This window comes from Populus alba, chromosome 11 (assembly GCF_005239225.2).
Source record: "Populus alba chromosome 11, ASM523922v2, whole genome shotgun sequence".
Taxonomy (NCBI): Eukaryota; Viridiplantae; Streptophyta; class Magnoliopsida; order Malpighiales; family Salicaceae; genus Populus; species Populus alba.
Window position 1 is genome coordinate 12,720,398 of NC_133294.1, and position 26,554 is coordinate 12,746,951.

The 26,554-nt window shown below is 30.2% G+C and overlaps 2 protein-coding genes across 3 annotated transcripts; one reads left to right on the forward strand and one right to left on the reverse strand.

Annotated features, from left to right (window-relative positions):
- The first annotated feature begins 656 nt into the window (after window positions 1–656).
- LOC118035044 (DNA-damage-repair/toleration protein 111) lies at window positions 657–5,155 on the forward strand. 2 transcript variants are annotated; one of them, XR_004685122.2, is made up of 3 exons: window positions 657–1,605; window positions 3,643–4,036; window positions 4,460–5,155. XR_004685122.2 is itself a non-coding variant. In XM_035040524.2 (2 exons), the coding sequence occupies exons 1-2, from the start codon at window positions 802–804 to the stop codon at window positions 3,934–3,936; spliced, it is 1,098 nt and encodes a 365-aa protein (XP_034896415.1). In that variant the 5' UTR covers window positions 657–801; the 3' UTR covers window positions 3,937–4,277. The 2 variants fall into 2 exon arrangements, 1 of the variants encoding a protein (XP_034896415.1); XM_035040524.2 differs by lacking the exon at window positions 4,460–5,155 and having other exon boundaries at window positions 3,643–4,277.
- Window positions 5,156–14,029: 8,874 nt separating this feature from the next.
- LOC118035059 (kxDL motif-containing protein LO9-177) lies at window positions 14,030–14,974 on the reverse strand. Its single transcript, XM_035040544.2, has 3 exons — window positions 14,790–14,974; window positions 14,540–14,692; window positions 14,030–14,464 (listed from the first exon to the last, which is right to left on the reverse strand). The coding sequence occupies exons 1-3, from the start codon at window positions 14,894–14,896 to the stop codon at window positions 14,365–14,367; spliced, it is 360 nt and encodes a 119-aa protein (XP_034896435.1). The 5' UTR covers window positions 14,897–14,974; the 3' UTR covers window positions 14,030–14,364.
- Window positions 14,975–26,554: the final 11,580 nt, after the last annotated feature.

A 26,554-nucleotide genomic window follows, 5' to 3' on the forward strand; every position in this document is an offset into this window, starting at 1 on the left:
AATAGTTTTTTTTTCAATGTGTTTATTTTTTATACATTTTTTTTTAAAAAAAATAGTTTAAAGAATTAAGTTCACTCGGACTGTAATATCAATTTTATTCATGATAATATTTTATCTAATTTTATTACACGCTCAAAAAATTATAGAAACTGTAGTTCTTGTCGGATGAATTTTGTACGTAATGGAATTATAGATGGTTTAATGGAATTATGAAAAATATTTAATATAAAGTATTATTTTATTTCATGATGTAATAGTAGTAATTAAATCTACAATATTTAAATTTAAAACCATTAAAATAAATTATATATATATATATATATTATTTATTTTATAACATCAATTTAAAAAGTATTATTAACTAAACACATTAAATTATTTTTTTGTTCAACCTCAATTTTAACCACAATTTTAACTAAATATTTATAAATATTAAACCAACCTCAACTAAAATTATTTTTTATAAAATAATTTTTTTTAAAATTATAATCAAAATAGCTACAACAATATCAAATACATCTTGTTCAAGGAAGGTTAGAAAAAGCAGCTAGAAAATTATAAGAAAAGAGAAAGTTTCATGATGTTTCCCTTTAACCCACAAATTTTATATATATATATGTGTGTGTGTGTGTGTGTGTAATTGTTTTTAGAGACATTTTTAATAACAAACAGGCTCGTCTTAACTATTGAGGTCGTCGACTTCACCAAATTTCCGCTTCTTCTTCTCCCTTTTTTTACTTCATAAAAACGTTTTAAAAAATCTCACATTCATTTCTAGGGTTTTGAAGAAAGGAAAAACAAATGTTAGGCGGTGGATTATATGGAGATCTGCCTCCACCATCCGCCGCGGCGGAGGAAGATAAACCAACTACCACCACCTCCACTGTATGGTCTACTAGTACCTTAATGGCTCCACCTACTCTTCGTAAACCCATGCCCCCACCACCACCACAAACTATTTTAAAATCCCAAAACAAACCTAAACCTTCCAAAACTTTACTTTCTCCGGCACCGCCTGTCACTGTTCTTCCCGATGAGGTGGCTGCGCAGCCGGCATTGGTAGGGGTGAATTCGGTGGTCATTGAGGAGTATGATCCCGCGAGGCCGAATGATTATGAAGATTATAGGAGGGAGAAGAAAAGGAAGGCCATGGAAGCAGAGAGGTTGAGGGAGATTGAGAGGAGGAGGCAAGAGGAGGAGGAAAGAGAGAGTAGGGAGAGGGAAGACAGGGAGAGGGATACAAATATTTCTGGGGAGGAAGCGTGGAAAAGGCGTGCCGCGATGAGTGTTGGTGGTGTTCCGAGGAGTCCGTCGCCACCCAGTAATGTCGATGGGTTTCGTATTGGAAAGTCAGAGACGGTTGGGTTGGGAGTTGGTGCTGGTGGACAAATGACTGCCGCCCAGAGGATGATGGCGAAGATGGGGTGGAAGGAAGGGCAAGGATTGGGGAAGCAGGAGCAGGGGATTACGACGCCGTTGATGGCCAAGAAGACTGATCGGAGAGCTGGGGTTATTGTGAATGCCAGTGAGTCAAAGCCAGAGAAGAAGGTTAAGAGTGTAAATTTCAATGGAACACCTACTCGAGTTTTGCTACTTAGGAATATGGTAAGCATATCTACCTTCCTTCTGTTTGCTAAATAATGGCAATCAGGTAAATGGACTACAATTTATTGTTATTAAAAAATAATTGACATAGACATCTGAAATGCATAGCAAGTTATTTCTGAACTATGAATGTAGCTACAATGAAAGAAGCTAATGGGAATCAGCAAGACATGTTATGTTCTGTTCTTTGTTTGTAATTTATTCTTTTTTATCTTGTAATGCCTTCTTCACATGTTCCATTTATTCCATTGTGCTATAACTTTCCCTCTAGTGAACAAGAAACTACTTACGTTGTGCTATATCCACTACCTGAGATTGTTCATTGTTTCTGCATTGAGATTCACTAAGATTTGATATATTCTAATTTCATCTAGGAACCACCTGGTCTACCATCCATATCTTGCTTTGCTATGCTTGTTTATATAATTTCAAATTTACTGGTGTGGGAGAGCAGTAGCAATACATTGGGCTGTGTAATTTCATCTGTTAAACATCCTTGATCTGCCTTTCCCCATCTTCTTTCAATGTGTTTGTGTCAAGGCCCAAGCAGGTGCATTATTTGGGGCACCTAATGTAGTTTGCTTCTATGAAGGCAAAATGCTGAGGTGTTAAGAGTTGATAGAGGCAATTTGGTTTGACAGCAAAATTAGGATTGTTCACTACTACATACTGTAAACATGTCTCTGATAATCTCAAAAAATTGAATTTGTGATGTTGGTAGGTGACTAGTCTTTTACTTTTCCTAGGAAAGCTCTATGGTGTCAAGTTTCTGTTTGAGGAGAATCCTTGCATTTAGATTAACATTTGGTAATGAATATATTGTTCTGTTGGCCACTGTGTTTCTGCGAAATGTACTTCTCTGTGTTCTTTTTGGAATCACTTGATATTTTGAAGTCTCAAGTGATGGATATCCACCATTGCTTCAACTTTTCTCTTAGCCATGTACTTCAGCAGCTTGCTTATTTCTCCTTTCCAAACATAATTGCTCACTGACTATCCCACCACATAATTGCTCAAGGACTATCCCACCTCAGACTGTGGTTTTGGAGTGAATAAGTTTAGAGCTTTAACATGCTTTTCTCAAATTTTAAATACCCTCCTTGACACCAGAAATTTCTGTTTTTATGTTTTTCCCCTTTAGAGGGAAAAATGTTGCCAGTAGCTTGTGGGCATTCTTATATTAAATAAGTGATGAACTTTTTCACCAATGCATGATCTCAAAGAGGTTTACACTTATTCAGATCACCCCAACTTTAATGTTTTCTGTTTCCTTTACATGTGCTCAGAGGCTTTATTAAGATTGCTTATGAAATATTGGAGGAGCAATGTTAATATAAACCAGATGATTGAAGATTGCTTGCTTGTGTTCGCCCTTGATGGATGGGTTTAATTGTGCTTGAAGTGTTTGAACCACTCTTTTCTCATCAAAAGTCAGTGGAAGTCACAATATACAAAAGGGCTTAGCCCAATATTTCTATAGCCACTCATTTGAGCATCCCCTTTTGTAATCAAAGTCACCAAATCATAGGGTACATAAGGGTTCCAGTTTAATCTTTTCTCTACCCTCTGATTTGAGCAATCCTGACTCCTATTTTGCCATCAATTATATTCTTTGGTGGAAGCTTTGTTTGACAGAACTGGATGCCTCTAAAAGCATGATATTTTCTCCTCACCATCAAAGCCTGAGTGCTGAAACTGTTGCATGATTAGTGGCTTAGTTGTTCTGCTTCAGTATCTGAGTTGCTGGTGAAATAATTTGTGTTAATTTTTTCTGTGCCATCTGTCATGTCTTTGATACGGAAACATTTTGGTTTGGTGACAAAAATGAAATTTATTTTCTAACGTGATTGCTATTTGGGTTCTTTCACTTCAAATTGTATTCCTTAAAAAATATACTCTTTCATGGAACTGCTTCAGATGTTATATGGTTTTAACATAAAGTGTCTATCCCATGCTCCATGTTTGTTATTGCAGATGGAAATGAGAATTTGCTGAAAATGTTCTTGTTTTTTTCTTTTCTTATTTTCTTCATGAAAGGTGGGTCCTGGTGAGGTAGATGATGAACTAGAAGATGAGGTTGCATCCGAGTGTGCAAAGTATGGAACAGTCACTCGGGTTCTTATCTTCGAGATCACTGAGCTGAACTTTCCACGTGAAGAGGCAGTTAGAATTTTCATACAGTTTGAGAGATCAGAAGAAACAACAAAAGCATTGATTGATCTTGATGGGCGGTTTTTTGGGGGTAATGTGGTTCGAGCGACCTTCTATGATGAGGAGAGGTTCAACAAGAATGAGTTGGCTCCTATGCCTGGTGAAATCCCTGGCTTTTGATGGCCGATTGAATAACTTGTCAAGTTTCCTTCACATTCATCAGGAAAGTTATGGCGGACTCTTTTTTTGATTCCCAGTTTACTGTGAGAATTAAGCTGTGGTAAGTAGGTTCCAGCTTTGGGTTAGGTGGCGTGTAAACTGTGCTTCTATTGATAATTATAAGCTGCATGCACTTGTTACCGTTGAATGAACCAGAGAATTTATTTCTTCTTTTTTCTTTTTTTCTGTTCAAATATTCTCTCGTTGATAGGTCAAACTTCTACATTCCTTGTACAGAGATAGTAGTCGACGATGATTGCATTCAGCATTCTGCTCATAAAACATGATGGCAGTTCTTGAAACTCGAGGAGATCTCATGCAATGCATTTTTATCTTATACGTACTTCGTTTTTTCTGTTGTTTAAATAGAAGAAAATCAGCTAACATGCTTGTGCACTTTTCTATTTTGTGTTATTGTTAAATGATGTTTGTTCCCAAAGCAAAATGACATCGTTACCTTTTGTGACTCGTCTGTGTTTCTCAGGTGAATCCAGAAACTTGACTGCGTGTGCAGGCGTAGAAAACTAGCCTGTTTTTTCGGTTTATTGGAAGCCCGTCGGCCTCTACTGCACGGTACAACAAAATAGTTTTCATTTGACAAAGCAAGGAAAGCACGGGCGGGGCTGGATCTTCTATTACTTTGAAAAAGATCTTATATTGCAACAAAATAGTTTATAAAGATATAATCTGGAAAAGACTAATAAAAATAAAGCGATGAAGAAAATAGTAAAGATAAATTGTGAAAAAAATTGTGTACAAGGAGCTGACCACTTGCATCGCCTCTATTTTTCTTCTACAACCTAAATCTATCATACAATAAAATCCTTGAGAAACTCATGTGCCCCAGCAACTAACACCATCCTTTCCGATGAAACCCGATGCCGACCACCATCTCCCACATGTCAAGACGTACAAACAGCCACCATTCTTAAGACTCGATGATGAGAAAGAGAAGCTGATCTCATGGAAGTGGTTAATAGATAGAAAGGAGAGGGGACGAGACAGTGAGAAAGGAGAAGTGAGAAGAAAGAGACCGCGATGATGTTCAAGGATTGGAAATAACAGGCAGTGATAGGAAATTTTAATTCTAGAATTTTGATTTTTTTGATTGATTGTCGATTGGTTTTTAACTTGTAAGAGAGAAAGGGTTGTTTAAATACTAACATGAAACTTTCTAAAACTTACATTTTTTGCAATTCTTTTTTGAAGGCTTTCTTTAAATAAACTTTTTTGGCACGCGTTCATGAGAGATTACTTGTGAAAATTAATGGAGAATTGGACGGAAAATTGGATGGAGGAAAATGTCTGGCATAAATTGATGAAATAAGTTTTAAAAAGGGATCGCATTAAGAAAATGTTAAAAATGAAAGGATGAAATATGCCATCAATCCATGAACAATCAAGAGAAGCTAAAAAGGGACATGTTTGTCGAGAATCATGTAAGAAAAATCCATAAGAAGCGAGAAGAGGGACTGCTGTTTTCTTGGCAAATATTTATTGTATTGTAGTAAAAAGGGACATGTTTGTCGGCAATCATGTAAGAAAAATCCATAGGAAGCGAGAAGAGGGACTGCTGTTTTCTTGGCAAAGAGGTTGCTAGCTAGTATGTGTATATATGACATCTTATCATAATATAAAAATCAATTCAATAAATGATTATAAGTAAAACATTTTAAAATTGAAAACCATGTCTAGTATGTGTGTGTATATATAAAGAGATTGTATGAATTAATGTGATTGTTGTATTTTGATTCTGAATATTACAAGGCTTCAAACAAAGTTAAATACCAAAAATAGAAAAGGAAACTAATAAGAAAAATTAATCCTATATATTTACTAAATATAAAAATACTAAAATGTGAATATTACATAGTAATTGCATAATAAATAAAGGATTAATTCTATTTTTATAGCTAAGGATCAATTAGCGATGTAGTCATATCATGCCCTCAAAAATTGATCGGTCCATTGAGGACATCAATTTTTATTGTGTGTTTTGGTATTGTGCTGCAATTTCTTTTTAAAAATACTTTTTCTTTGAAAATATATTAATATTTCTTTTTAATTTTTAGCATCAACACATCAAAATCATAAAAAACACTAAAAAAAAAAATCAATTTAATGTTTTTTCGAGTGAAATTCACTTTTAAAATACATTAAAAAAAAATAGAAGCTACATACACTAAAAAAAGTTCAATTAGTAAGACAGTGAAGATGAGGCAGCAATATAATAGGAAAATTAACATGTTGGCTAGAAGTCTAAACACAAGAAACACATAAGCAACTTGTAGTAACTTGATCCTGAACAAAGTGGAAATCGATGTTTCATGCACAAATGAAAGACTAGGTTTGCACAAACATGTGTAGCCCTCACATTGTTATAATAGATGACCAGAGTAAGAGAGATACATAAATATAACTTTTGAATAAAAATCATTACCCAATTAACCCCAATCATAGTAGAAGCAATAACCTGATATTCTGTTTTGATGGAAGAGTAAAAGATGATCTCCTTCTTTTTAGAACTTTAAGAAACATGAACAAATATGACACAGGTAAAGGTTAAATTTTGATCATCAGTATCACCTACCCAGTTAACATCTATAAATACATAAAGTGCTTGAGGAGAGTGCTTGCAAAACCATTATATCATATTCAAGAATCTCAACAAAATAACAAAGTTATTGTTTAACTACTAACCAATGAAATGTAATTGAAGGTTTGTAAAGATATTAGACTAGTTTGTAAAGATATTTAGTTTATCATCACAAAGGTATACCAACCAAAAGATGTCCAATAAAAATCTAGAGTTTATACATGTTTAAAACTATACATATGCAAAAGCATAACTCATGAAAAATATGTTTTCAACATAAATATAATAAAAAGAATTATAGCTTGCATTTTAAGTATATAATCAAAATTGCAATTGATGTTAATTAAAAGTTTTAGTATGCATTATGATAGTAAAAAAATATCTATGTTTAAATTCAAACAAAAGAGGGTACTTATTTATTAAAGCACTTTAAAGTAATGAAACTCTTGTTGTTGTCAATGATGAATTCTATATTCTTAAGGCTTTATTGCTACTCACTTGTACAATTAAGATGTTTGCAATATACCTTTCAAGATTCCAAAAAAAAAAAACCATTTTAAAAATCATTTTTGCTCAACAATAAGCTAGATACTAAGTTTTCCTATTATCAATAACATGCAATTCATTGTTATGGGTGAGAAGCTTTCTAGAGGTCATCTTCATTACGACCTTTCCAAAACCTAGTACCTTGGAGGTTCATAAGTTTTTCATGTATAACTTTTTTTCTATTTGCTTCTTTATAAGTGAAAAACACTCTCTTCTTAGTGCATGTATGTCTTATAGCACCAGTGTCAACTCATTATTGCTTAGGATTGATAATAAGGTTGATTTTAAAAATAACACAAGACAAGTTTATTTTTTAAACTTCATTAATGAGGCAATCAACCTCAGTGATATTGGCTTAAACAACCTTTTTTTCATACCTTCCTTATCCTTATTTCTGCAATCTTTGGCTAGATGCTCAGTCTTGTTGCAAATAAAGCACTTGCCATTAAACTTCTTTTGATTTTTGTTGTGGGACTTTACCACTTGTTCCATAATTTTTTTTTTTTTGGAACACAAGAGGAGTTGATTCTGATTTTGGATAACTTGTTGTCCTCTTTCATCCTTAACCTCAAAATGAAATCTTGAATTCTCATGCTCTTATGCTTAATATAGTTCTTGATATCTTTCTAAGATGATGAATTTTTTTTTAATAGTTATAGTCACTTGGAAGGACTCATTTCAGGACATGGCTTCAGCATATATATCATGCAAGATGAATTGAAACTCCTGAATTTTGCTCATTACAGTCCTTGAATCAACCATCTTGAAATTTAAAAATTTTCCATAATGCTTTTACACTCTTGGTTGAACTACACACATCATATAATATATTGTCTAACCCATTCAAGATGTAGTTCTTGCACACGAAGTCAGTATGATTTCATGTATCCACAACTAGTATAGTAGTAGGGTCAGATTTATTTTTTTGATAACTTTTGAGCTTATGAGGTCAAGAACTTTGCCAAGTTCAAGGTAGTCAAATATAAAAACAATTTTTGTTGCCACCTCTTAAAGTTCAATCCATTGAATTTATAAAAGGTAATGGTGAAATCTTAACTACTGAAATAATATTTGCCAAAGCAACATTGGTTGACACAACCAAATCTTGAGTACAAAGAGTAAAAAACATGACATATATATATATATATAGCCAATAATATTTATAAATAAATATTTCAGCTCCACAGTAAGAAAAAAAATAAAAAAATAATTAAATTGTGTGAGATAAAATCAACTTTCATTCCCTTTCTTGGGTTATTTTATTGAGTCTTATTTTATTTATTCTAATTTATTCAATTATTATTATTTCACCTATAAACTATATTGTATATAAAAATATTATCATGTGAATAATTTCTTTACTAAATAAGTTCTAAAGAAAGGTTGAAAATGTTACGAAAAGTCCCACTTAAAGCTCAATCTTCTTATATATAATTTTATAGACCATATCTATTCACCACACTAACTTTTCATACATGTGAACAATAATGTATATGGGAACAAAATCAACTAGATAACTATGATGTCAATCTTAGAAAATATTACTAAGATAAACAAAAAGCATGATCGAATCAACAAGATAGTATGAACAATCATAAACAAATCAATAATTCACTTATTGAAAAGTATAAACCAATAAAATATATAAAATGCATCAAAACACCTAAAATGCACAAAAAACAATTTTAGGAGATAAACTATAACTTTAAAATAAAGAAATGTAACAACCTTTTAAAATTAAAAAATGATGACAAACCAAATGATTATAAATTAAAGCATATAGAAATAAAATTAAATATATATGTGAGAATATAATAAATTAAAGGAAGTTTAAATTATAACATAAATTTTAAAGATGCTAAAAACCTCTTTCACAATTAATCTATATTAGTATTTTCATTATTAATATATTTTTTTTCTCACAAGATAAACTAAACAAAGTCTAATATAAATAAAAAATAAAGTGTTAAGACTATAAATCAAAGTTTGTAAATATATTAGACTAGTGAGTAAAGATGTTTAGTTTATCATTACAAAGACATGCTAAACAAAAGATGTCCAAAAAAAAAATCTAGAGTTTAAAAATATAAACTATAAGCATGCAAAAGCATAACTCGTGACAAACAAGATTTCAATATAAATATAATAAAAAGAATTCTAGCATGCATACCAAGTATATAATCAAACTTGCAATTAATATAAATTTAAAGTTCTAACCGCATACTAAAAGTAAAAAGAATATATATGTTTAAATTAAAACAAATAAGGGTATTTACTGAAGCATTTTAAAGTAATGGAACTTTTATTATTGTTAAGGATGGGTCCTTTGTCCTTTAAGCTTTATTGCTTCTCACTTATGCAACTAGGATGTTTATAATATATCTCTCAAGATTCTAACAATACCATCTTAATTTAGATGTATTTCTAAACAAGGTATTTGAACAAAAAAAAAATGAACTTAAATATCTCTTAACAAGATTTGAGTGGAAAAACAAACATTAAAATGAGAAGAAGACACTAAAATATAAAGTGAGAGTCTTCTTTCACTTTTTTTTATAGTGAATTTTGGAAGATAAAATGTTGAAAAATTAATTCCCACCATTATCAATATTTGATTGCCCCCATAAATCAAGAATTGAATGTAGAAAAATTAAGGATTATTTGAGTAGAAAAACCAAGGGTTTATTGAGATTAATTTTTTATTCATCCATAATTTATTTAAATCATATCAAACAAATTTCCAATATAAAGTGCAGTGAATTGAGATAGCTTGTTGATAGCAAAGAAAACATCAAGATGAATCAAGAAGAGATATAGTAAGGATCTAAGTGTTTGGTGATACAAGGTAGCCTCGGTCAATGGAGAACCATTAGACAATCTAAGAACTTAAATAGGCAAAGGGAGTAGAAATAGGCTTGGCATTAGCTTCGGTAGGAGTGATCATTTACAGTTTGGTTTGGTTTTTATAAAAAAAATATAACCAAATTGAATTTTTTTAAAAAAAAACCGAAACTGAACCAAAACGGTTTAAACCGATCAGTTTTGGTTTGGTTTTTTAGGATAAAACCGGTTCAAACCGGTTTGGCTCGGTTTTTTTATGGTTTTTTTTCTATTTCGGTTTGGTTTGGTTTTTTCAGTTTTAGGCTTAAAAAACCAAAACCAAACCGGTCGGTTGTTTCAAAATTTTAATCGGTTTTTTTTTCACGATTTGGTTTTTTTCAGTTTTTTTTTCTAGTTTTCTCAATTTAATCCGTTTTTTTTTTTATTTGTTTATTCACCCTAAGCTTCGGTAACCCGATGAAAGAGGTCTTGTATATATTTTCTCTAAGGTATTAAAAAAAAAAAAGGCTATTAGTGGTAAAGTGAGCTTGAACCCAAAAAAAATACAAAAGATTACCAAGATCTTGAATGAGAGTTGGTACTGAAGCTTTTGGAGATAAAAATAAAAATAAAAATGTTAAGAACAAAAGGAGTTATTTTATTTTAATTGAATTTTAATTTTAAAATTTTCTAAAAAGTATTGATAAATGATTAAATAAAAATATTAAATAGCATAACACAGTACAAGATCATATTTCTTTATCTATGTTCATTTTTCAGCTTTTTATTCAATCTTTGTTTATTATTAATGATTTTTTAAAATTATTTATTAATATATATAATTATCAATTAAGTTTATTAAACAAACTGAACAAGTTTTCAAATCACATTAGAAAATTTTCTTAATAAAAAATTAACCATGTTCACTTATATTTTTTCTTTACTTTAAAATTAACTATTTGCTGCCACCTGGCTATCTTGAAAAGCCCTTGTTTGGTAATAAAAAACCATTTGCTGCCCAAGCCTTCGAGATATCCTGTCTCCTCCCTTCTTCACTTTCTTTATTTCTCTTCTTTAAAAACAACACTCGAAATTCCATCGACAAGAAACATTCTCATAGAATCTGTGATTTATTTATCCAAGAAGAGAAGAAAGCTTGTACTGTCAGGAAGCATTAAAGGGGATAATGATAGATTTTGCTGCGAATAACACGAAGAATGGATAGATTTTGCTGCCCGTTTTCTGTTTTTGTTTTTACATTTTAATATTTATCCAACATTAAAGGGGATAATGGTGCCGTCTTGCAAAAAGAGATGCCCGTTATCTGTTTGTTTTTGACACAGCAAACACCTTTCTTCAAAGCAATGATTGTTTTTACATTTTAATTTTTTTAGGTAAGATAAACATCTAAAAAACTCTTTCATTGATATCGGAATCCATCATTGAATTCGAGTTAAATTGTGATCCTTAGTCCTGGAAATGAAACTCACCCTAAAAGGCTAGCTCGAAACAGCCTTATGCAGCCGCAGACAGCAAACTCTGTGGAGTCTGAACCATATAGTTGCCACCGCGCACCCCTCCAGGCTTCACACGCCACCGCTCATGGCATGTCTGAGAAGGTGGTTCCACAGATTCCGACCTCCTGGTATGCAAACAAGAGGAGGGCTAGAAGCTTCTGCTGCACCTTTGTTCCCTTTCGTTTACTCATCGCTCTCACAACTGACCTATTGTCGAGGGAAATGTCCATGCATCAAGCATTTGCATATTCATGGCCATATTATATTTCAATTTTGGATGTGGAGTGATATAAAAATGATGACTAGCTATATAGATGCCCGGAATACCTGTCAACAGAGGAAAAATAATCATTAAAAAAATGAATAAAAAATCATGCTTGAGGCATAAAGACCCAAATATTTCTGCCAGCTCCGTAAAATCCATGGCGGTCACTTAAACACTACGACCTCAGGCAAGTCTCTCGTTAACACATAAAAGACTGATTTTAGAAGACAAAGCATGCCACTCACCGAGCAAACGGTGTTTGTTTTTGTAGTTGTAGTTTGAAAGAAATTAATTTTTTAAAAGTAATTTTCATTGTGGTATGTTAATTTAAATAGATCTTTGATTAAAATTATAGTTGAAAATATTTTTTTTAAAAAAAACAAATAATAAATGTTTGTTTAAAATTATAGTTAAAGTTGTTGCATTTTAAATTATTAAAAAGAACAATTAATATATATATATATATATATATATATATATATATATATATATATCAATTTGCATGTTAACAATGCTTTTTTGAAACACCATAAATTATATTGTGGTAGGTTATGTGGTTGAAGTTGTTATATGTTAAATTACTAAAAAAAAACAACTAATTTATACATTAATTTGCATGTTAACAATGCTTTTTCATAACCAGTGGTCAAAATATTTTTTTTTATTATATTATGGTAACTTTTATGGTTGTGATTAGAAAAAAATAATTTTTTAATGTGTTTAGTTAAAATTATGATTTGATAAAAAAATATGTTATAATATGTTTGGTTAGAATTATGATTATAATTGTTGTCTATATGAAATGACAAAAACAAATATATATTTTTTTTTAATATAGCAAAATTAACAAATAGTACAAACAATAATCTATATTAAAAAAAAATAAAGATTAAAGACAGGCAAATCTGGTGGATGGATTCCCTGCTATTATGATCTTGTTTTCATGGATTGATTTTTTTTTCCTATGTGTATAGATTTATTTTTTATGGTTTCTCATGATCACTAGCTACCTCAAAAACAAATATCCTCTTAATTCACAATTCAATTCAGAGTTTCACCCGCAATCAACAATAATTGATGAAAAATATTCCCATCTTCCTCACATTGACATGAATGTCAATTCACAACAACCAGTTTACTCTTTAAAAGTTCTCCAAAGCAAGATTTAAACAAAGGCACCGTTTGGAACTTCTTGTTTTATGAAAATTAAAAAAATCTTTGTTTCAAATATTATTTTTTTATGTTTTTTAATCATAATAAATTTTAAAAAATAAAAATACATTATTTTTTATACATCTCCAAATAAAAAACACTTTAAAAAACAACTATTATCGTACCGTTCATTTAACCCAATAATAATAATAATAATAGCTCATGCTTGTGGTTGCTTTATCCCCACAAAGGCTCAATTATTTCCCCAACACCCATGGACTCCATGTCTGCCGGAGACAGCAACATTGTCCCAATCCATTCTCTTATATCCCATTCATGATTCAACTAAACTTCCCTTGCCAAATGCCAACTACGGGAAGCTGACTGATTTTAGAAGACACCAAGCAAACTGAGATCACTGTTCAGAGCTCCACTCACCGACGAATGATATTTCCATCTTCCACTCATTACATATACATATCCATTCACAATAACCAGTTTACTCTGAGTAAGTTCGTTACATTCAACCCTTAAAAACAGATTTTAGAAGATATGAACACACACCAAACAAACTTAAATCGCAATTCATAGTTCCTCCCACAATCAACATAGTAGTAGGTAAATTGTATAATTGTTTTTTCTTTTCCCAGAAATCACACATTATACAATTATTATCAATTCCAATTCCCAATTCCCAATTTGCCTTTAACAATTGCTCCACAATGAGTAAGCACACCCCTTCCATCTATTTAGGTATATAATGCATTCACCTGTGGAAGAGTGCGCACCGGATTCCTTCCATGTAAACCCATTCCCTATCCAGGCTCAGAATTATACGGCCAGTTTCGTCTCTAGCACTTCTAATCTTTTGTCAGTCACACTAAAAATGTCCATAAAAGGATCTGTAAGCCAATCTGGTACGTATTTTCTGATTTTCATTTGTTAATATAGCATGAATCAGAAGAAGAAACCAAACCAAGCAGCCCAAACTCATCATGCTCTAAGAAATAATTCATCATCTCCCACGTTGATAGAACTAGAGGCTTTTTACAGTAAGTTCAACTGGAGGGAATTAAGAAACAAAATAGCATAGTGAATAGAGCCCATTTCAGTTGAAGTGGGAGAGAATCTTATGGTGGAAAAGAAACAAAAAAGAGAGGAAGCAAACACTGCCATACTGGCTGCATAGAGTTATTTATAAAACAACAACAACAAAAATAATGGAAATACTATGCTTACGCAACCTGATTATTCCATTTGAGTATTTTCGGCCAGGAAGAAAAGGGATCTACAAAAAAATAACATGTTCGTCCTTGCCCTTTTCATTTTCCTTATCGTTTCTGTACAAACACAGCTAATAATTAAGAAAAACTTCTCATACATGGCATACGAAAAATCCCAAATATCTTATAATGGATGGCACATTAGCAGGGGCAATTTTCAGTCTACAATGAGGAGTATGGACAAGGATATGAAAGCATACAGTAAGGTTATCAAGGCATTTCAAGGTCTGGTCTCCGGTCAAGCACTTCTTTTGCGGATCCATCTGGAAAAGCATCTGGATAAGTTGCCAAAATTTTGGCTTTCATGTTCCTGCAAAGGAGAAGGATTAGATTCCAGACCACTTAATTCAGTTTATCTATAATGAGAATGGAATGGAAAGAATACCTTAGCTTTTGAAAGATGTAATCAAGATCAGACTTCATAGATTTTAAGAGACGCGTGTTTCTTGAAAAATCAGCAGAAACCTCTGCGAAACAATTCTCTGAATTTTCATTAAAATGAGACAGCACTGCGTTGCTGTCCTGCAACCTTCCCAATCTGTCAAGGTTTTTTTTTTTATAGTGATAAGCCCAAAGACATTAAATATATAAATAAGAAAAAAACTCTAAACAAATCTACAATGAGAGAAAATTACATGAGAAGCTGCAATTGCTTGAGGGAATCCAGATCTCGTTCATCAATTAGGGTTTTGAACTCTCTACTGACCTCTTTTGAAGCTTCTCTGATGGATTCCTCCTCCATTTCCTGCTTCCTACAGTGATGCAGATGCGGATGGAGATGGAAATATTGATGACTGTTTTCGGCCTTTGGTTTTTTGCTTACTCGCCAGCGTTTAATCTAACCATATCTTTTGGGCCTTTTCTGGGTCTTGAAGCCCAATATAAAAACTTCATGGTCCATTGTACTTTGCTGCCCCCATCCTTTCTCTTCATCATCTCGTCAAAATGTCCCCACATTCGCCTCCACCAATTCCCACATTGCTAATTTAGAAGTTCTTTGCAATTTTGGTAATTGTACTGAATTAATTAAAATAAAAATATAAGTGATCAATTGATAGAAATGATAATGTAGAGGCTTTGAACATACATTATACAAATAATGGATGTAGCCTTATTTTAGAAAACAAAATAAATATAAGCAGTGAGTAACTATATTCCATTTTTTTTCCAAGAAAAAATCTTATTTTTATCAATTTATATGAAACATATGTAGATTATGTGGTGAGGCTTGTACACTCATTGTTAGGTTGGTGATGATATTATAATTATGCAAATATATGTAGATGATATTTTATTTGATGTTACTAATGAGTTTTTATGTGAACATTTAAAAAGTGTATGCGCAAAAAATTTAAATTTGAGTATGATGATAGAACTTCATTTCTTTCTTGGACTTCAAATTAAGCAAACAAAAGAAGAAATTTTTTTGAATCAAGCCAAATACACAAAAAAGCTATTCAAAAGATTTGGTCTAGATGATCCATAATTATGTACTGCACCAATGTTTACTTCAATAAAGCTCAACAAAGATGAAAGTTGTAAGAATGTTAATATTTGTCTATGTAGAGGTATGATTGGTAGTTTATATTATTTAACTACTAATAGACTTGATATTATGTTCGATGCATGTTTATGTGGTTGTTATTAAGCATACAATAAAGAGTCTTGTTTACATACCGCAAAGTGTATTTTATTAGTTATCCTGATGCTAACTTTACCAATTGCATAATCGATTGGTGATATAAGTCAATTTCATGATTAATCATTTATTTATAGTCTAACAATATACAAGGTTTGGTATCCATTTCTACTACAAAAGCCTAGAATATTTTTGTTGGTTCATGTTGTGCACAAGTAATTTTGATGAAATAAACTTTATAATATTTTGATTTATTTTTGCATCACATTCTTATCTTGTATGATTGTGTGACAACATTAAAGCTATTAAATTGACTAGGAACCCCATTTAACATTCTCTTATGAAGCATATAGATATTAAACGCACAAAAAAGTTATATTGTTTTTAAATATAATGATACAAGTCTATAACTTGATGATATATTTTTAAAACCTTTTCAATACCTATACCTGAAACATCACATTCAATCTCAAAAGTTTTTATAAAGTTAGGCAAAACAAGTAATGGAGCCAGAATAAGCTTATATTTTAACAAATTAAAAACTTTCTCTTGTTCAATTTCACATTTAAAACTTATTGTATTCTTTACAATCTCAGTTAATGGAGCAATTATTATACTAAAATCTCTTACAAATCTTCTATAAAACTAGTCAATCTATGAAAATTTATTACCTTACTTACTATCTTAGGTGTAACCCGCTCTTTTATAGCCTTAAACTTAGGCTCATCCATCTTAATACCTTTTGCATTAACAATATATTCAGAAAATTAATCTTTTATATGCAAAAGTCACTTTTTTTTAGATTAACATACAAATTTTTATTTCTAAGCACATCATGTACCCGTGTTAAATGATCTATATACTCATCTAATTCTTCATTGTAAATCAATATATCATCAAAAAAAAAACTATGAACCTTCTAATGAATGCATGCAATATATGATTCATCAATCTCATAAAAGTATTAGGCGTATTTGTAAGTCCAAAAGGCATGACTAATCACTCATACAAATCATATTTAGTTTTAAAACTAGTTTTCCATTCATTACCTTCTTTCATTCTAATATGATGATATCCACTTTTAAGATAAATTTTGGAGAACAAACAAGATTCATGCAATTCATCAAGCATGTCATCTAATCTAGGGATAAGATGTCTATAATTTATCGTTATGTTATTGATTGTTCTATAATACACACACATTCTCCAAACATCATCTTTTTTATGTACTAAAAATATAGGAATAACTCATGAACTCATGCTCTCGCAAATATATCCCTTCAATATTAACTTTTTTGTTTGCCTTTGAAGCTCCTTTGTTTCCTCAAGATTACTTCTATAGGCTAGTCTATTAGGAATAGCCAAATCCCATATTAGATAAATATGATGTTCTATTCCTCTTGTAGGTGGCAATCCACTTGAAATTTCATTAGGAAATACATCTTTAAATTCTTGTAACAAAAAAAGCACAAACATTATGAACATAGGAATGAAGTTCGTTAGTGTTAAAGTATGTCTTCTTATAAAAGAGTAAAATCATAGGCCTATCAGAAAAATAAACATGTGTAAAATCACTTGGTTTTGCATAAAAAATATGTTTCCCCACTTTTCTAACACATGTTCTTCTTTTCTCACCCTTTTTTTCTTCTCTTTACACTCAGTCTTCCTTTTGTTTTTAGCCAAAGCCTTCAAATTTGTCTTTAATGAATGAAACTTTACTCTTTGGTGTTTCACACTTATGGCTCAACTTATTTTCACTTAGCCTCACATCCTCATTATTATTTTGTAACAAGATATGTTCGGCTTCTTCAACTTTCTTCAACTTCAAATGATCTTTATACAGTTTTTTAGGTAATAAAGGTGTAACCGTATAAGCATATATGTTTTCCCATCCTTTTCTAGTGTATATATATTTTTAAAATCATTATGCTTGGCTTTACTATCAAATTACCAAAGTCTCCCCAACAAATAGGTGTGCAACATATATAGGAACAACGAACTTCACATAAAACATTATCCTTATAACTCCCTACTAAGAATGAGATTAAAACATGTGTAGTCACCCTAACTTTTCCACATTCATTCAACTATTGAAACTTATATGGTATAACATGATTAGTAGTGCTTATATTCAAATTTGTAACCAAAGTTGTGCTTCCAACATTACTACAACTACCATCATCCATAATCATATTACATACCTTATTTTTTATGTGGCATATAATATAAAAGATATTCTCTCTTAGTTGCTCAACATCTTCTTCACTAACTTGAACATTCAAGGATATCTTTATAGCCAGGATTAACCATTAACAACATATTCAACATTACTAGCATCTTCAAGTGTTGACATACTTTCACATTTAGATTAATCACTAACTAACTCTATTTCTTCATTATCGCTCAAAATCATAAGCTTTTTATTTGGATACTTTGATGCATAATGTCCAAGACTTTGACACCTAAAACATTAAATCTTTCATTTATGCTTCAATTGAACATTATTTCTTCCTTTTCCTCTATTATTGCGACCTTCTTTTTAACATATGAGGGTTTGACAACTTTAAATATTGTTATTGGCTTTGTTTGTACATTACTCTCTTTCCTAAAATTTAACTTGTAACCCTAAGAGGATCCTAAATAACCATATGATCTTGCATTATCTTTTCTTTTAAACTGTTTTTCCACCTTTATAGCCATATACACCATATCTTTAATTTATAAATAATGTTATAATTTAACCATATTAGCAATATCTCGATTTAAACCATTTAAAAATCTAGACATTGCGGCTTCTCTATCTTTAGAAACAGTATCTTTAATCATATTTATTTTCATCTCCTTAAAATACTCACCAACACTTTTAGAACCTTAAGATAAAGATTGCAATATATTATATACTTTCCAAACCTCTTCCTTATGATTGATTTCATGTGAAAACCGGTATAAGACCACAATTTAAATATAACCACATTATAATATGTATATATGTCATGAAAGAGTAAATAAATTATTGTGAAAGGATTTAAATAAATAAAGTTAAAATGATATAAGGGCTTGGATTTTATTTAAAAGAAAAGACCAGACAAAATATGGAGAAGGTTAAGTAGGGGTGAATTTATAAATGCATTAAACTTAGGGGAGCATTGTATATACGAGGAAAAAATGAAAATCTGATAACAACAACAACAATAACAATAATACTATGTTATTTTTCCTTATTCAATGATTGATTGCATGTATAAAGAGGGAGAGAAGGGAGCTAAAAAATGGTGAGAAAACCTTGCCTAAACACATTTTAGAAAGTAAAAATAAATAAGTACTTTAAGAAACTAAAAAGAGATTTGACAGAAGAAGTTGAACAATCTCAAGTGTTCTTCCTTGTGCAAGTGATGAGTTGGAGGGGTAAAGAAGAGTGGAAGAGACAATTTAATTCCTTGCCTTTCTACCTTTAAATTCTTGCATCCTACTAGTGAGAATCTAGTTTTTTTAATTAATTTATATCTATTATGAACTGACTTTTATGAGGTATGTGAAGAACCTTAAATTATATAAAATTTTAATTGTTTGTTTAATTAAAAGCACTAATGATAGGAATATGTTTATGGTATAGAAACATTGATGAGTTATGTATTTAGGTTAAGAATTCAAAAGAAAACTTTCTCCTTCCTATGACTATGGGTTTCAGTCAAGGAGAAAAAGGAGAGTGAGAAATAATTTGTTGAAATGTTAGCCTGATATAGATAGGAATATTTTGTAGAATGATTAGTATTTGAGGTTCAAGAAAAAAAAATTGGAATGGGATGTATAATTTGGATTGTTAGCCATTCAATCATAACTAATAAACAATCAAAGCGGGGGGTTTGATGTTTTGATGAGAAATGAACTTCAACAACAATATACAAGGTTTGGTATCCATTTCTACTACAAAAGCCTAGAATATTTTTGTTGGTTCATGTTGTGCACAAGTAATTTTAATGAAATAAACTTTATAATATTTTGATTTATTTTTGCATCACATTCTTATCTTGTATGATTGTGTGACAACATTAAAGCTATTAAATTGACTAGGAACCCCATTTAACATTCTCTTATGAAAGCATATAGATATTAAACGCACAAAAAAAGTTATATTGTTTTTTAAATATAATGATACAAGTCTATAACTTGATGATATATTTTTTAAAACCTTTTCAATACCTATACCTGAAACATCACATTCAATCTCAAAAGTTTTTATAAAGTTAGGCAAAACAAGTAATGGAGCCAGAATAAGCTTATATTTTAACAAATTAAAAACTTTCTCTTGTTCAATTTCACATTTAAAACTTATTGTATTCTTTACAATCTCAGTTAATGGAGCAATTATTATACTAAAAAATCTCTTACAAATCTTCTATAAAACTAGTCAATCTATGAAAATTATTACCTTACTTACTATCTTAGGTGTAACCCGCTCTTTTATAGCCTTAAACTTAGGCTCATCCATCTTAATACCTTTTGCATTAACAATATATTCAGAAAAATTAATCTTTTATATGCAAAAGTCACTTTTTTTTAGATTAACATACAAATTTTTTATTTCTAAGCACATCATGTACCCGTGTTAAATGATCTATATACTCATCTAATTCTTCATTGTAAATCAATATATCATCAAAAAAAAAAAACTATGAACCTTCTAATGAATGCATGCAATATATGATTCATCAATCTCATAAAAGTATTAGGCGTATTTGTAAGTCCAAAAGGCATGACTAATCACTCATACAAATCATATTTAGTTTTAAAACTAGTTTTCCATTCATTACCTTCTTTCATTCTAATATGATGATATCCACTTTTAAGATAAATTTTGGAGAACAAACAAGATTCATGCAATTCATCAAGCATGTCATCTAATCTAGGATAAGATGTCTATAATTTATCGTTATGTTATTGATTGTTCTATAATACACACACATTCTCCAAACATCATCTTTTTTATGTACTAAAAATATAGGAATAACTCATGAACTCATGCTCTCGCAAATATATCCCTTCAATATTAACTTTTTTGTTTGCCTTTGAAGCTCCTTTGTTTCCTCAAGATTACTTCTATAGGCTAGTCTATTAGGAATAGCCAAATCCCATATTAGATAAATATGATGTTCTATTCCTCTTGTAGGTGGCAATCCACTTGAAATTTCATTAGGAAATACATCTTTAAATTCTTGTAACAAAAAAAGCACAAACATTATGAACATAGGAATGAAGTTCGTTAGTGTTAAAGTATGTCTTCTTATAAAAGAGTAAAATCATAGGCCTATCAGAAAAATAAACATGTGTAAAATCACTTGGTTTTGCATAAAAAATATGTTTCCCCACTTTTCTAACACATGTTCTTCTTTTCTCACCCTTTTTTTCTTCTCTTTACACTCAGTCTTCCTTTTGTTTTTAGCCAAAGCCTTCAAATTTGTCTTTAATGAATGAAACTTTACTCTTTGGTGTTTCACACTTATGGCTCAACTTATTTTCACTTAGCCTCACATCCTCATTATTATTTGTAACAAGATATGTTCGGGCTTCTTCAACTTTCTTCAACTTCAAATGATCTTTATACAGTTTTTTAGGTAATAAAGGTGTAACCGTATAAGCATATATGTTTTCCCATCCTTTTCTAGTGTATATATATTTTAAAATCATTATGCTTGGCTTTACTATCAAATTACCAAAGTCTCCCCAACAAATAGGTGTGCAACATATATAGGAAACAACGAACTTCACATAAAACATTATCCTTATAACTCCCTACTAAGAATGAGATTAAAACATGTGTAGTCACCCTAACTTTTCCACATTCATTCAACTATTGAAACTTATATGGTATAACATGATAGTAGTTGCTTATATTCAAATTTGTAACCAAAGTTGTTGCTTCCAACATTACTACAAACTACCATCATCCATAATCATATTACATACCTTATTTTTTATGTGGCATATAATATAAAAGATATTCTCTCTTAGTTGCTCAAACATCTTCTTCACTAACTTGAACATTCAAGGATATCTTTATAGCCAGATTAACCATTAACAAACATATTCAACATTTACTAGCATCTTCAAGTGTTGACATACTTTCACATTTAGATTAATCATTAACTAACTCTATTTCTTCATTATCGCTCAAAATCATAAGCTTTTTATTTGGATACTTTGATGCATAATGTCCAAGACTTTGACACCTAAAAACATTAAATCTTTCATTTATGCTTCAATTGAACATTATTTCTTCCTTTTCCTCTATTATTGCGACCTTCTTTTTAACATATGAGGGTTTGACAACTTTAAATATTGTTATTGGCTTTGTTTTGTACATTACTCTCTTTCCTAAAAATTTAACTTGTAACCCTAAGAGGATCCTAAATAACCATTATGATCTTGCATTATCTTTTCTTTTAAACTGTTTTTCCACCTTTTATAGCCATATACACCATATCTTTAATTTATAAATAATGTTATAATTTAACCATATTAGCAATATCTCGATTTAAACCATTTAAAAATCTAGACATTGCGGCTTCTCTATCTTTAGAAACAGTATCTTTAATCATATTTATTTTCATCTCCTTAAAATACTCACCAACACTTTTAGAACCTTAAGATAAAGATTGCAAAGTATATTATATACTTTCCAAACCTCTTCCTTATGATTGATTTCATGTGAAAACCCGGTATAAGACCACAATTTAAATATAACCACATTCATAATATGTATATATGTCATGAAAGAGTAAATAAATTTATTGTGAAAGGATTTAAATAAATAAAGTTAAAATGATATAAGGGCTTGGATTTTATTTAAAAGAAAAGACCAGACAAAATATGGAGAAGGTTAAGTAGGGGTGAATTTATAAATGCATTAAACTTAGGGGAGCATTGTATATACGAGGGAAAAAATGAAAAAATCTGATAACAACAACAACACAATAACAATAATACTATGTTATTTTTCCTTATTCAATGATTGATTTGCATGTATAAAGAGGGAGAGAAGGGAGCTAAAAAATGGTGAGAAAACCTTGCCTAAACACATTTTAGAAAGTAAAAATAAATAAGTACTTTAAGAAACTAAAAAGAGATTTGACAGAAGAAAAGTTGAACAATCTCAAGTGTTCTTCCTTGTGCAAGTGATGAGTTGGAGGGGTAAAGAAGAGTGGAAGAGACAATTTAATTCCTTGCCTTTCTACCTTTTAAATTCTTGCATCCCTACTAGTGAGAATCTAGTTTTTTTAATTAATTTATATCTATTTATGAACTGACTTTTTATGAGGTATGTGAAGAACCTTAAATTATATAAAATTTTTAATTGTTTGTTTAATTAAAAGCACTAATGATAGGAATATGTTTATGGTATAGAAAACATTGATGAGTTATGTATTTAGGTTAAGAATTCAAAAGAAAAACTTTCTCCTTCCTATGACTATGGGTTTCAGTCAAGGAGAAAAAGGAGAGTGAGAAAATAATTTGTTGAAATGTTAGCCTGATATAGATAGGAATATTTTGTAGAATGATTAGTATTTGAGGTTCAAGAAAAAAAATTGGAATGGGATGTATAATTTGGATTGTTAGCCATTCAATCATAACTAATAAACAATCAAAGCGGGGGGTTTGATGTTTTGATGAGAAATGAACTTCAACAACAATATACAAGGTTTGGTATCCATTTCTACTACAAAAGCCTAGAATATTTTTGTTGGTTCATGTTGTGCACAAGTAATTTTGATGAAAATAAACTTTATAATATTTTGATTTATTTTTTGCCATCACATTCTTATCTTGTATGATTGTGTGACAACATTAAAGCTATTAAATTGACTAGGAACCCCATTTAACATTCTCTTATGAAGCATATAGATATTAAACGCACAAAAAAGTTATATTGTTTTTAAATATAATTGATACAAGTCTATAACTTGATGATATATTTTTTAAAACCTTTTCAATTACCTATACCTGAAACATCACATTCAATCTCAAAAGTTTTTTATAAAGTTAGGCAAAAACAAGTAATGGAGCCAGAATAAGCTTATATTTTAACAAATTAAAAAACTTTCTCTTGTTCAATTTCACATTTAAAACTTATTGTATTCTTTACAATCTCAGTTAATGGAGCAATTATTTATACTAAAATCTCTTACAAATCTTCTATAAAACTAGTCAATCTATGAAAATTTATTACCTTACTTACTATCTTAGGGTTAACCCGCTCTTTTATAGCCTTAAACTTAGGCTCATCCATCTTAATACCTTTTGCATTAACAATATATTCAGAAAAATTAATCTTTTATATGCAAAAGTCACTTTTTTTTAGATTAACATACAAATTTTATTTCTAAGCACATCATGTACCCGTGTTAAATGATCTATATACTCATCTAATTCTTCATTGTAAATCAATATATCATCAAAAAAAAAAACTATGAACCTTCTAATGAATGCATGCAATATATGATTCATCAATCTCATAAAAAGTATTAGGCGTATTTGTAAGTCCAAAAGGCATGACTAATCACTCATACAAATCATATTTAGTTTTAAAACTAGTTTTCCATTCATTACCTTCTTTCATTCTAATATGATGATATCCACTTTTAAGATAAATTTTGGAGAACAAACAAGATTCATGCAATTCATCAAGCATGTCATCTAATCTAGGGATAAGATGTCTATAATTTATCGTTATGTTATTGATTGTTCTATAATACACACACATTCTCCAAACATCATCTTTTTTATGTACTAAAAAATATAGGAATAACTCATATGAACTCATGCTCTCGCAAATATATCCCTTCAATATTAACTTTTTTGTTTGCCTTTGAAGCTCCTTTGTTTCCTCAAGATTACTTCTATAGGCTAGTCTATTAGGAATAGCCAAATCCCATATTAGATAAATATGATGTTCTATTCCTCTTGTAGGTGGCAATCCACTTGAAATTTCATTAGGAAATACATCTTTAAAATTCTTGTAACAAAAAAAGCACAAACATTATGAACATAGGAATGAAGTTCGTTAGTGTTAAAGTATGTCTTCTTATAAAAGAGTAAAATCATAGGCCTATCAGAAAAATAAAACATGTGTAAAATCACTTGGTTTTGCATAAAAAAAATATGTTTCCCCACTTTTCTAACACATGTTCTTCTTTTCTCACCCTTTTTTTTCTTCTCTTTTACACTCAGTCTTCCTTTTGTTTTTAGCCAAAGCCTTCAAATTTTGTCTTTAATGAATGAAACTTTACTCTTTGGTGTTTCACACTTATGGCTCAACTTATTTTCACTTAGCCTCACATCCTCATTATTTATTTTGTAACAAGATATGTTCGGCTTCTTTCAACTTTCTTCAACTTCAAAATGATCTTTATACAGTTTTTTAGGTAATAAAGGTGTAACCGTATAAGCATATATGTTTTTCCCATCCTTTTTCTAGTGTATATATATTTTTAAAATCATTATGCTTGGCTTTACTATCAAATTACCAAAGTCTCCCCAACAAAATAGGTGTGCAACATATATAGGAACAACGAACTTCACATAAAACATTATCCTTATAACTCCCTACTAAGAATGAGATTAAAAACATGTGTAGTCACCCTAACTTTTTCCACATTCATTCAACTATTGAAACTTATATGTATAACATGATTAGTAGTGCTTATATTCAAATTTGTAACCAAAGTTGTGCTTCCAACATTACTACAACTACCATCATCCATAATCATATTACATACCTTATTTTTTTATGTGGCATATTAATATAAAAGATATTCTCTCTTAGTTGCTCAACATCTTTCTTCACTAACTTGAACATTCAAGGATATCTTTATAGCCAGGATTAACCATTAACAACATATTCAACATTACTAGCATCTTCAAGTGTTGACATACTTTCACATTTTAGATTAATCATTAACTAACTCTATTTCTTCATTATCGCTCAAAATCATAAGCTTTTTATTTGGATACTTTGATGCATAATGTCCAAGACTTTGACACCTAAAACATTTAAATCTTTCATTTATGCTTCAATTGAACATTATTCTTCCTTTTCCTCTATTATTGCGACCTTCTTTTTAACATATGAGGGTTTGACAACTTTAAATATTGTTATTGGCTTTGTTTGTACATTACTCTCTTTCCTAAAATTTAACTTGTAACCCTAAGAGGATCCTAAATAACCATATGATCTTGCATTATCTTTTCTTTTAAACTGTTTTTCCACCTTTATAGCCATATACACCATATCTTTAATTTATAAATAATGTTATAATTTAACCATATTAGCAATATCTCGATTTAAACCATTTAAAAATCTAGACATTGCGGCTTCTCTATCTTTAGAAACAGTATCTTTAATCATATTTATTTTCATCTCCTTAAAATACTCACCAACACTTTTAGAACCTTAAGATAAAAGATTGCAATATATTATATACTTTCCAAACCTCTTCCTTATGATTGATTTCATGTGAAAACCGTATAAGACCACACAATTTAAATATAACCACATTATAATATGTATATATGTCATGAAAGAGTAAATAAATTATTGTGAAAGGATTTAAATAAATAAAGTTAAAATGATATAAGGGCTTGGATTTTATTTAAAAGAAAAAGACCAGACAAAATATGGAGAAGGTTAAAGTAGGGTGAATTTATAAATGCATTAAACTTAGGGGAGCATTGTATATACGAGGAAAAAATGAAAATCTGATAACA

Coding starts and splice junctions, on each gene's coding strand:
- LOC118035059 (XM_035040544.2), bottom strand. CDS start 14,896: ATGGAGGAGGAATCCATCAGAGAAGCTTCAAAAGAGGTCAGTAGAGAG. Junction 14,693..14,789: donor AAGCAATTGCAGCTTCTCAT/GTAATTTTCTCT, acceptor AAACCTTGACAG/ATTGGGAAGGTTGCAGGACA. Junction 14,465..14,539: donor TACATCTTTCAAAAGCTAAG/GTATTCTTTCCA, acceptor TCTCCTTTGCAG/GAACATGAAAGCCAAAATTT.
- LOC118035044 (XM_035040524.2), top strand. CDS start 802: ATGTTAGGCGGTGGATTATATGGAGATCTGCCTCCACCATCCGCCGCG. Junction 1,606..3,642: donor TTTTGCTACTTAGGAATATG/GTAAGCATATCT, acceptor TCTTCATGAAAG/GTGGGTCCTGGTGAGGTAGA.